Source organism: Thunnus albacares, chromosome 23 (assembly GCF_914725855.1).
Source record: "Thunnus albacares chromosome 23, fThuAlb1.1, whole genome shotgun sequence".
Lineage (NCBI taxonomy): Eukaryota > Metazoa > Chordata > Actinopteri > Scombriformes > Scombridae > Thunnus > Thunnus albacares.
Window position 1 is genome coordinate 9,193,882 of NC_058128.1, and position 13,261 is coordinate 9,207,142.

The following is a 13,261-nucleotide window of genomic DNA, read 5'->3' on the forward strand; positions in this document are numbered from 1 at the left end:
AGCAGTTTTTCCTCATCAAACAATTCAATCTGGCTGTTTAACAGATGTTTGCATTATCCATTTTTGCATTACAAGGACTACACTGGGCTATAATGGTGCTTTAGACAAGAGCTTAATAATCACTTATTACTGTCTGTGATATTTTGTGCCATTCATACATCTGACAAGCTCTAATAATGTTTACTGTGTGTTTTGGTGAGCGATGGTAAGATTGACTGCTTTTAAAATGGTTTAGTTCAGGTGTCTCTGTGTTGTTAGACTTTGTAGCACAAGCCTGAAGCACAAGTTTATCTTAAACCACAACATTTTACGAATTACTTAACTTCAAAAATGCTCACAAGCATTGGCATGACCCAAACATGAAACACTGAGGAGAAGTTTAGACTAGATCAGCATTTTTTTTGGCTCTTCTTCGACATCAGATTTAGAAATTCAAAGCAGAGCAGATTTACTTTCTTGCTAAGAGTTACATAAGAATATTGATACCAATCACATATTTTTTCACTTTTGTCCAATCCATATAAAAAACAAAACAAACATGTGTTAAAGATGTGTGTGTTGACTTAATGTGTTAATTATTGAGCTTTAGATGTGCTGGTAGGCGGATATATTACTTTTGGATTGAGCCACACGCTAGCTTTTCTCCCGTTTCCAGTTTCCCGTTTCTAAGCTAAGCTAAGCTAACTGGTTGTTGGTTTTAGCTTCAGTTAGCATTCAGACATGAGAGTGACATCTTTTTTTCTTTTTTTTTTTTAAATCTAGCTCTTAGCAAGAAAAAAAACAAAAGTGTATTTCCAAGCTGTCACAACACTACTTAAACTCTTACATAATGTTCAGGTCCAATTTGACCCATTTTTGCAGAAAAAAACACACTAAACACCATTATTATAGACTGAAATTATACGATTTTATGACCCAGAATACTTTTTTTGAGCATTTCAACTTTTTTGTGCAGCTGCACATTTGTACATTTTGTATTTGCACATACTGTAAACATAATTCATACATCATTTATAAATCACCAAAAAAAATGTTTCTTCACATTCATTGAAATCATTTGCCATGGTCTACTGTTTTATAACATATGACCATAATATACTGTGATTGTGAATATTTTTTCTCCATAAACAAAGTGTAAAACATAAAGAATACGCTTTCTCTGCTCTCTGAAAGCTTAATTTAGGATTAATCACCAGTTTGTTTATGACTGTTGAGGTTTAGATTTGTGATTCATTCACGTTTGGTATAAAGACTAATTATATCTAATAATGTATTAAGTATGTAAGGGTTCATTTTTCTTCTCATATTGTTGTTATGTGTGTTATGAGATCACCGTATGCACTGACATCATACAAATAGACAAAGACACTTTCCTCCCCGCTACATTTTAACACATATCACCTTTCCATAGGACATTTTTTATTGCTCTTGTAATTGTAATGTATAATATTTATCCCACATACTGTACAGTAATGTTTCATCTATTCTAATAATCATGTACTGTGGAAACAAGCATGACTGAAACTGTATATCTGTCAACAATGAACATCAATAAAAATCTTTCCCTCATTACAGATTATGATATTGATTTGATGCTGGAATATCAAGGTCTGCTGCCCTTGAATATATTAAAAATGGCAACAGCCTTTATGTAATGTAATGTAGTATGTAAGCAATCAAATAACATACAGTACAGCGATGGTAAAGGCACATAATGTCTAATAAACATCTTGTGACTTGCCGGAATCTTGTACATTTTGAGTTTTAATGGGAGTTTTTCCTCTTTAAACTGAAAATAAGTGACTCATTTATCCCTCAACTTTATAGGTGGCAGATTTGAAGCTGCTGTCTGCATTTTAAAGACCTCAGAAACAAGTCTGGGGCTTTATTTTACGAGAAAGGCCATGCTGGAAGTGTGCCAAAGTACTAAATTCTCTGCAGTAGATGGTGGCGGATCGATCTTTATACTGAGACCTCTGGCCGGGTAAATCTGAAATTATGGCTAACTGAATGACATCTCATTTCTACCACCTGAGACAAAGGTGATTAGATCTGCCCTTGAAGGGAGACAACAGATACAGACGCACTGCTGAGCACGATGACACACAACAGTCTGACCCAGCATTGATTAGTTTATGGAGCAGAAAATCATGAACTATATCCTGTGGTCAAAGTGGGTAATCATATGATATGAGGCAGATTTTCACACATTTGCAGCACAGTTTATCTTAAAATTCACATATATCAATGTTCAGAGACAGACAGGCGTTGAACCATGGCCTCTAAACAATTTTCATGACCTAATCATGGTATTGATTAACCTACATTATGCTCTGTGCTTGTGGATGATTCCTGTCTGATTACACTGTCCTTGTTTAACCTATTTTTTTCTCGAGCTTGCCACATCCCCACCATCTGTTTCATCACACAAAAGATGAGCTACGAAACACATTCGAGCTACACCTTAAGTCAGGGAAACCACAAGGGGCATTTTGCTCACAATACCTCTGAAAACTATTTTGGGTTGGGCACTTGGGCTGCTTTACTGTGCACTATTTGTTACTGGCACTGTACTAAAACATCTGGTCACCAGAAGGAACACAAAATGACTGCAGAATAGTGCAGAGGAAGTCTCTATCAGATCTGTATAGCCTCAAAAGCTCTCCCCAAAGATAAAGAGAAGAGAACCTGCAATAACATACTAACCTACATTACATAATATATTTAGGTTACAACCTTTGAAACCCAACCAATTCTTAAAATATCATAGAATCAATTCTCACATTTCTATCTTGAATATATGAAACCTTTAATAACACGTCAAGTGGTTTTGTATATTTAAAACACTGTGGTGTCCCTGAACTTTTCAGGATTTGAAGCTGCTAAAATAAATGTGGCTGTGGGCTCTCTGCACAAATGGGTGTGTCATTAAAGCCTATGCAAGCCTCTTGAATCTGATAACAACACGGATACCTCTTATATGGTCACGGTCTTTGGCTGGCAGCTACTTGAGGAATTCATAAACCCACCCTGTGATGATAAATGTCTCAAACCCTGGGAATCTAACAGCTTGGATATGTCTAATTTTGCCCTGTGAGTTTGTCCATTTTTGTTGTTAAGTTAAGAGTGTGCGGCAAGAAAACTAAAGTATAATTCTGGGGAATTTCATCCACATTGTGTCAGTAGTGTTTTTTACAATATTTAAATGCTTCTAAAATTATGAGACATGGATTTACTGTGGAGGAACGTGTAGGACTCCGCGCTTTATCTCTACTCTCCGCCTCTTTAAGTCTGCCCTTCAGCTGACAACTTTCGGTCCTTTGCAGTTTGCACAGCAGTCTGTGCTCTGCCCCACATTTTTATTTGGCAATTCTCACAACCGCCGCTCGCCCGTCGCTGCGTAAAAGCCGCTGCGCTGCGCTTGGAAATGTAGTTGTTTTGCGCACGCCGGGGTCTCCAAAATGGACTTAAAATCCGAGCTCCTCAAGTCTATCTGGTACGCTTTCACATCGCTGGACGTCGAGAAGTGCGGGAAAGTGTCCAAATCGCAGTTAAAGGTAAGCAGGAATGTATGTAGGCGTTTGAAGATCAGGAAACTGAGACCGAGGGGCGTCCACTGGACAACACAGAAGCAGCTTGTACCTGTGTATTTGACCCATTTTTCCTTTACTTTTAACTTTGCGTTGGTTGAAGTCCAACCAGACTTCATCAGGTTCTATAGCGTCTTTATATTTTGTGAAATACAAGGTTTATGAGCGAATTAGTGTTGCAATTTGAAGAGCAGTTATCACCAAATGTTTGTCAAAGTCAAATATTTGAAAAAGCTTGAAAAATAGTTCTTCCAACAGACACGTAACCTGCTCAGATTGGAGGTGAGGTGGCCAGTTTTAGCTTCAAACTGAAAGCCCAACCTCTCCCTGTGGCTCAGAAGTTTAAATATTGACACAACACCACCACTGTCAGTGTTTTTAGTAAAAGACAAGACAGACATCAGCAAGAAGAGAATTTATTTTGACATCTTTCCCTTCAGTAAATGTTATATTTGTCTCTCTTGTTGCTTTCCGTCCAGTTCCTACACGCCTGACTGAGCCCTCATAGGTGAGAAGAATCCAAGGAAATAGCAGAAAGCTGTCCTGACACGCTTAGTCTCTGAGGAATAGCTGCCTGTGCTTGTATCTGTGTGTGTTTGTGTGTTTGTGGATATTTGAGGAAACATGCGCAGCCTGAAAATGCAAAGGCCATATTGGAGACTCTCTGCTGACCTTGACACATACACAGAGACATCACACCTTCTATATATCTATAAATATATCTGTGTTTGTACTTCAGGTGCTTTCCCACAACCTATACACAGTGCTCAACATCCCACATGACCCCGTGGCCCTGGAGGAGCACTTCCAGGACGATGATGACGGGCCGGTGTCTAATCATGGCTACATGCCCTACCTCAACAAATATATACTGGATAAGGTACTGTGACTTTCATAAATCACCTCTGCAGCTGTGTCCTTTGTCCCAGTCATCTTGACACACTTTCCAGGTTTAGATTATGTAAATGAGTGGCAGGAAATGCCAGTAAACAATACATTTATGACCACCAACAAACATATACATGATCTTTAAAGCAGATACTGTTATTAATAATGGATAATGGATAGTACAAATAAAAAATTGATGATTATGACTCATGACCCTTTTTTCTGTCAATGATTCCCCAAACGTGGTTATTTAAGTGTTTGTGACCAAAGTGACAAATATATACATACTGAACCAGGATATTTTACTTTTACTGTAAATTTTCTTACCAAATGTGACAGTCAGTATAAGACAACGTTAACTTTTGAACCGTAAACTGTTCATAACATGTAAGTTATTTATCTTTATTTATCTTTAACTTAATTGTCTATCCGTCCTTTTTAGAGGTATTTAAGAACCTCTACTGGGCTGTTTTAAGGAGTCTTAAGTTGTCTTCAGGATGTAATATTTTATGTGACTACATGAGAAATTTCATGAATGATTTACACTGCAGTTTTTTTCACTCTGATATTGTCATGTATTTTTGAGATATTTTTGTGATGTCTGCTTTATGTTGTTGCATCATTGTTGCTGCCCATCTTGGCCAGGACACTCTTGAAAAGGTTTTCCTGATTTTAATAAAGGTTAAATAAAATAAACAAATATTACATTGATAATAATAATAATAGTAAAAATAACACAAGTTATAAAATACACAGGTATATGCTATGAAAAATAAGGGTCAATAAAAAATGTGGGACCAATATATCTGCAATAATCCAAAATAAAATGATAATACTAATATTATTTAGCCTTTTTAAAACATGAATTTATATGTTTTCGACTTGTTTTTAAAGATTTACATAGGACTAACATAGAGTTGTTTTTGGTCTTTTCATGGGATTTGTTGGCAATGAGAAAAATAAAGAATATCATCATCCTTACCCTTTGAGTTCCTCTTGTTTCCCGTAACATTCCCCACTTTTATATTACTTATAACAGTTTTGAAATATTTGTAACATCTACGCACTTCATATCTATCATTCACTGGCTCATGAGCTTTATTGGGAAATATTTCTCAGAAGCAGAGTGTTTTTAGTTAAACCTCACTGGGTGGAGCGTTCCATGAATCGGGGTGAGGTTTAGGAGAAATAAATAATCTCATTGGTTGAGAGATTTATTCATTTGAAGTCACAAGTTTTAATCCAGAGTCATAGAAGTTTCAGTCGTGACAAACGTTTTTGTGCTTGCCAGGTCAAAGAGGGGATGTTCGACAAGGAGAAGTTCGACGACCTGTGCTGGACGATGACCATGAAGAAGAACTACAAGGGGGTACCAAAGGAGGCTCTGCTTTCAGAGAGAGACTGTTTCAAACTCTTCTGTTTATTCAACCTCCTGTCCGAGGACCGCTACCCACTGGTGATGATACCAGAGGAGGTAAAAGACACAGATGTGGACAGATGTGTCTCATTAAGTTGTTTTGAGATTGCAATTTTCTTTTGTGGTTTGATGTTTAAAACAGGATTTTATGGCAGGATGTTGGGAGCGACTAGAAAAAGGATTTAATTGAGACCTGATTGACTAGAGGTTGACTGGGGAGACTCAAAATCCATGATACCTTTTATGTGATGGATTGTTTTCTCCTCTGAGTGAAAAATACAAACAGTTTGACACTATGGAAAAACAAAAGGGACACATTTTGAGATAAATAATGTAAATAAGTGCAAAAATTAAGTTCTTCATATTCAATAGGCAGATAAAGATAGATGGGGTTATAAATATCTCAGGAACAGAAGGCAACAGTTCAGTTATCAGTTATATGAGGCACTTTCGTTGTGATTAGATCATTTCCAGAATGAAACATTATGCTTTGTATCAGCGTTTACCAACTTTTTTTGGCTTATGAATTAAGCAATGCACAAAACATTTAAAATTAAGCAATGTGTGCTCCTGAACCCTATATCAAAGACTCTGGCCTTAGTATGCACAGGAGATGTGAGTAGTTCAGACATAAAGCGGAAGAATCGCGTATTTCACAGGAAGAAAGCAACAATTATCGATAAGAAGTCAGAAAAAAATGACAGAATTATGTGGAAACTCGATTTTTCTTAAATCACTTCACTTAAAATATCTGGTGACATTTAGAGTTTTCTTTGTGACCCCGTGAGGGGACCTGACCCTCAGGTTAGGAACCACTGCTCTTTATAAGCCAAGCTGCAACGATTAGGCAATTGACAGAAAATGAATCTGCAACTGTTGTGATAATTGATTAATCAGTGCAGTCATTTTTTACGCAAAAATGATGAGAGTCATACATGAGAGCACACTGAAGATCTCTGGACTGTTGGTAAAATCAAACAAGACATTTGAAGGCATCGTCATGGGTTGTGGTAAATTATATCGGACATTTTATACACAAAGCTGTTATCGATAAATGCAGAAAATAATCTGCATATTAATCATTAATGAAAATAATCATTAGTTGCAGCTCTTCTTGTATCTCAGCAAAGTCTGACTGCTTGACATTTTTTCACAGAAAAAAAAAGCAAGTGCAAGTAAGTAAGTTAATGAGGCTCTTCCTTCCTGCGCTTCCTCCATAATGCTTTTGGTTTCCTGTAGACACAGTCAAAAATAAATCGCTTTTGTCCTGTCAGCACAGTAGCCTACCCCTGATAAGCTATATGTTAGAGAGATACACTGACACAACATGTCAGCATACTGTCAGTATCAGAAAATAACAAGTTAATCTCCACACTTATATTTACTGCTGATATTTGTTTAATTGTGGAAGTAAATGTAAAAGTTATAATGTTTTCTTTACTCAGGTGGAGTATCTACTCAAGAAAATCTCCACAGCGATGAGCCAGGAGTGGGATGGGAAGCCCTTGGAGGACTTAATATCCCAAGATGCTGTAGTTCGGGAAGAGGGCATGTCTGTTTGGACCTTCCTGGAGCACATGGGTGCAGGCCGGCTGCTGAGGGTCACCAGCGCTGAGGCCTTCAGTCTGGCGCTGGATGAGGTCTATCTGGAGATGTATCACAATGTCCTGAAGAGGGTGAGACTTTAGTTTGTATCTCCCTGCCTTTTGTAGCCACTCTGTCTGCTTTCTTGTCTTTGTTCTTAAACCCTGTCTCCTGTTCGCAGGGCTACATGTGGAAAAAGGGGCATGTACGCAGGAACTGGACTGAGCGCTGGTTCGTGCTGAGGCCCTCCTCCATGGCTTATTATGTCAGCGAGGACTTGAAAGACAAGAAAGGAGAGATCCAACTGGATAAGAGCTGTGTCATAGAGGTCAGTGAGGATATGTAGAGTAAACTTTGCACGTTAATTACTGTATATAGAAGGACGAACGTTATCAGGAATCAGAGACAGGTTTATTGCCAAGTAGGTTTGCACATGCATTGAATTTGTCTTGTTGTTGTGGTGCATAACAATAAAAAAATAGAGGGTGAGAGAAAATACAACTACCACAAAAGACAGGTGATATAAACATATAAATACAATTTTACAATTAAAGAAGTAAACATAGTAAAAATGCAGTATATTCTCAGTGAAAAGAGCTGTTGAGTTTTGAAAATATTGTGCAAGATATTGCACAATATTGACAGGATGCTTTGAACATGTTCAATCAAAGTCCTTTGCAGTGTCAGAAATCCCCTAATTCTTGCATTTATGATAAATTATGTAAACAGCAAACTAAACTATGTAAGATGTGCTAAATCTTCTAAATTTTCTAAATCTGCCTGCCTCTTCTTTATGTTTCAGCCTATTGCAGACAGAGAGGGGAAACGCTGTTTGTTCTGTGTGAAAACCCACAACAAAACCTACGAGATGAGTGCTTCTGACCAGAGACAGAAGGTCGAATGGACTCAAGGTGTGTTGGTGTGTATAAGTAGACAAAACACACATTTTAACTGCATTGATACATTATGTGTGTGGTCACTTGTGTGTTGTGCTTGTAGGCATTTTAAGATTCCTGTTTATGATGACTATGATGATTTATTTATGGATTACAGGCATAAAAACAGAAATCCAAGGGACAATATGTGAAAGTGAAAACATTTATTACCAACATGGTCTCACGGTTTCATGCTTTTTGGTGATGTCTTTGGTGCTAAGCGCTCATTGTCAGCTAGTCAGTGTGTTTAGTCCCATCTGTTCTTTTATCTTGGTTTCAGCACTAGATCAAAGCGAAAGTCTCTTTAAGAAAGGGGATATATCATGCACATTTCCAGGTCTATATTTTTATTCTGGGGCTCTACTGGAATATCTTTACATGGTGTACAATTCAAAAAAACTCCTTATTTATCTCATACTAGTCCTTTATGCAGCCCCTCAGTTCAGCCTCTGTCTGAAACAGGCTGTTTTAGCTCCTGTCTCTTTAAGACCACCCTCCCGTTGAGCCTGCTCTGTTCTGATTGGTCAGCTTCCAGAAGCTGCCTCTAGGAATTTCACTTCTTTTTCTCATTCTTTACTCAAAATGTCAACTTCTCAAACACACACTTACATGTTCGAGCCTGAATCCGATCCGAAATATGCGAGTGGCCAACGTAAACAACCAATAGAGCAACCTTAGCAACGACCTTAGCAACAAAGGCAACGTAATGGATGGCCATTTGTGGGCATGCGTGAACAATCTGATGTTAGTTTGATGGGGAAATAGAAGTAACTTTGCAGACAAAGCATTAAACATACACATCCGACATTATAACAGTATAAAAGTGACAGAAAAATATAAGAAGCATGTTATGTCTACTTTAAAGATGATTTTAAAGATGAGATGCCTCCCAAAAGTAACAAAGTTTTACATTCAGTTCACTGTTGAACACTAGTACTCACTCGGCATCTTACACCTGAATAAATCACTAGCAGAACCGCCTTTGTTGGCAATTTCCTTTATTTTTTGGTGGAAACTATGGGGCCACCAGGAAATAACTCTCTTTTATCCATCATAAAAATAAAAATCTGTGTGTGTGTGTGTGTGTGTGTGTTATATTTCCAGCCATTCAGACAGCCCTCCGTCTCCAGAGTGAGGGCAAGTCCTCCTTTCACCAGGAACTGAAACTGAAGAGACGGGTCCAGCGGGAACACAGCCAACGGGAGCGCAGCCGGAGCAGTTGCAGCAGCCGGAGCAGCCAATCGGACGACTCGAACATCCAAGACATGGAGAAGTTGGAGAAAGAGAAAGACAGACAGGATCTAGAGATAGAAAACATCATCCAGGTAAGAGAGGAAGAGGCTCACTAAGATATCTATATTTAAAAATGTCAGTCAACCATATTTTAACCTTGTATGTGTTGAGTACAATTCATTTTTTAATATATCATTACATTTTCAAGTAAAATGTCATCATATCAACTAATTTATGTGTCAGATAAAAATAAAATCATCTTCCAGTATGACCATATTTCTGTAATGTGGTGTTGCTGTGCTGTTAAAGATGTAGTTACCTCTCCTGCCATGTCTCAGTAATGCACATTGAGTAGATATATGTATACAAAATATACTGGATATCTGTATCTTCTTGCAGCATGCACGTGAATTGGAAACCCGGCGAAGGGAGGCAGAGGAGAGAGAGAGGAGGAAGCAGAGGGAGGTGCAGATGGAGCTGGAGAGACAGCTGAGAGAGGCGGAGATGGTACGATAAAGTTTGCCAGACGACAACATTTATTTACAGTTTTCAGAAATGGGATTTAGAGTCCATCCCATTGGCTTTGATCTCAGCGGCAAAATGTCGGCATTATAAAATTCAGACATAACCTTCAATGATTTTTAGTGTTTTTAGTGGAAATGGTACTTACATTCCTGGAAAAGGTGATTCGGGAATAGGCCAGTTCTTTCCATTCAGTTGGTGTGTGTGTGTGTGTGTGTGCATGTGTGTTCTCCCAGTTGAGAGACAGCATGAAAGCAGAGATGCAGCAGAGGGCAAGGGAGGCTGAGCAACAGAAGAAAAGGATCCAGGAGTTGGAGCTCACGCAAAGGAAACTGGAGGCTGCTCTCAACATGGAGATCCAGGCTCGACTGGAGGAGGAGAGGGCTAGGCAGGAGCTGGAAAGGTAACACACACACACACACACTCACACACTATCACCCTATAATCAAACCAAACCGTAAAGAGATTCATAGTTTATTCTCCTCTCAAGGTTGCTGCAGGCTGAAGACGAGAAGAAGAGGCAGTTCCAGCTCCTCCAGGAGCAGCAGATGGCCTTGCAGAGCCTCAGCTCCATACAACAGGTAGCCTCAGGTGGCGGTATGAAGGATGATGCCCCCTCGGCCCTCCATTCGGCCTCTCAGGAGCTCCAGGATCTGCGTGCATCTCGCCAGAGGAGCCACCAACACCTGGAGGTGAGAAAGAAAGAGGCAGTGAATCACAGCCAGCAGCATAGGGTTTAATACTATTTGTATTATATGTTAAATACTGTTTGATCCTCTGACTCCAGGAGATACAGGAGAAGCTGAGGAATGCAAGTCAACACGTCCGGCACTGGAACGTCCAGCTGAACCGCCTGATGACACCAATCACTCCTGGAGGTGCATTACACTCTTTGTCTTGTTTATTTGGGTCTGATCTGAAGGGCAACATGGTGACTTAACATTTATTCATTAACAATGGATTAAATAACTATGTGTAATTTGAAGGGGATCACTTTTAGTGACAAATCCACAAAGGACTTTCACCTTACTCTGCAGTTTCCCTCAGCTAACTGGATCATTTTAGCGTCTCTCAGCTCATTGTTTTAGTATTATGATCTGAAACTTTACTGTTTTGATTCACCCTCACTGCTTTTATCAGCCCCCTTTCCAGCCACAGCACGCAGCTGATTTCAGCAGAAAAGCTGTGATTAATCCACTGTACACTACCTGCCCTGCATGAAACAGCAGGCAGACAAAGTTAGCAACTAGCTTGATATTTCCCTCAGGATTAAGTAGAGACGAAAACAGAGCTACAAGGAGTGCAAATATTGGGCTTGCATTTGTCCGGTGGCCAAAAGCACAAGTTCAAATGACTGGTTAATGTTGCTCAATGTCTGCTGGATGTGTAAACAGGCAGCTGTTTGCTAACCGGTTCACCACAACAACTTTATAAGGTGATACTGCTCTAAGTTTGTGTTTAGAACTTGTTCTGCTGCCCACAAGCTTTAAAAATAGACCATACCTAAGCTGAAAGGGCGGTGTTTACACTCAGAAAAGATGACGTGTCAAAGAGTAAAACTGAATTTCTACCAGCTCCAAGGACACTCTTCTATAGCTGAGCCTGATTTCTTATCTTTCATAAGGTCAAATAAACATAATTTTGTTTTTATTAATGTTGTTTACGCAAATAAAAAGACGGTTAAAGTATGAAATCCAGTTTATGGTCACTAGAGGTTTTGGAATCACAATTTTAAATTTAAATATTTGAATATTTTAAAATGAATCATTTTTAATTTTCTCAAAATTAAACAGCACGGTTAAGTAGTAGTTGAGTATGTGCTTCACTACATCTCTGTCTATGTTGACTCCCTGTACACATAATGAAAGTAGCATTCAGAGAACACATATCGCTGACAAAGATACATTATCCCATAACTTGTTTTTAATATAATAATATGAAATATTTTTCAATGTGCATCTGGATCCAGATCTGCATTAAAATACAGTCATCGTTTACATATGCTAGTTTTTTCCATTCAAATAAGTGCATCAGTTCATGAGAAGATACTGAACACATTAAAAATGTCCAATCTTGCAATGTTAACAAATATTTTTTAAAAACTGTATCTAACTATGCACCAAATGTAATTAAACTATTTCATTCAAAACATTTTTGAGATATCCAGCCAACAAACCAACAAACAATCTGAACCAGAACATAATCTCTTTATGGAGGTAATTATACTGTTATTATACTGTACAATCAGTCTTTGAAGTAGCTGTGCTCATATATCAGTGAACATAACAAAGTTCAAATGTTTGTTTTGGGTTTTTTTTAGAACGTTTGGATCATCGCCTATCATCAAAAAATACATGTCCCAAAAAGGAAGGCGCTCTGGCCAGTAACGAGTTTATCTCTAAATTCAAGATAAGGGCCGATCAGGACATCCAGATATCCGGAGACAACGAGACACTCGAGGAGCAGATGGAGGCCGTAAACCTGTCAGACGGGTCAGAGGAATCGCTTGAGAAATCGAATGGACAAATATGATGATCACTGGGTTGAAGGTTTGGGGGGAACCAGTTTTCAAATCGACAAGTTGAAAAATGAGTTACGTAAGACGAGCGTTGTATTTATATTTTGAGATGCACACTAAGATGGTGGCCTACAGTATGATGACGAGCACACTGTAATGCAGGATTTGATGAAAACACATTTGAATAAGATCAAGTGAGATTTACAGTTTTGTACAATAAAGTTTATGCGTTAATAATATGTTGTGATGTTTGTGCTTTTCTTTCTCTACATTTGTCTCCGTTAAAATGAGACTTCCTGAAAGATGTCTTTAATGTGACTTTATATTAACTTACTTGACGCCTATCGCTCCTTTTTCATGGAGCAAAGGCTGTTGACCACAGTCCACCAGAGTCGGGGTTTCCTCTCCAGCTGTTTCCATGTCAGCCTGCTCTACTTGATGTCCATCTCAAGGTCCCTACGCCAGGTGTTCTTGGCCCGGCCTATCTTTCTCGTGCCTTCGGGGTTCCTACCTGGTGGTGCTGGTATTGGGTTTCCTCTTCTGTTGATCTCCTCTTCCATTGGTTGTTGGTCCA

At 38.7% G+C, this 13,261-nt stretch overlaps 1 protein-coding gene across 1 annotated transcript; it reads left to right on the forward strand.

The window, feature by feature from the left end:
- The first annotated feature begins 3,064 nt into the window (after positions 1-3,064).
- On the forward strand, positions 3,065-12,925 carry def6c (DEF6 guanine nucleotide exchange factor c). The gene is made up of 12 exons (XM_044344117.1): positions 3,065-3,557; positions 4,330-4,470; positions 5,770-5,952; positions 7,341-7,571; positions 7,661-7,807; positions 8,282-8,390; positions 9,519-9,739; positions 10,047-10,154; positions 10,406-10,572; positions 10,660-10,861; positions 10,957-11,047; positions 12,490-12,925. Exons 1-12 carry the CDS (start codon positions 3,462-3,464, stop codon positions 12,699-12,701), a joined length of 1,908 nt encoding a protein of 635 aa, XP_044200052.1. The 5' UTR covers positions 3,065-3,461; the 3' UTR covers positions 12,702-12,925.
- The last annotated feature ends 336 nt before the right edge of the window (positions 12,926-13,261 follow it).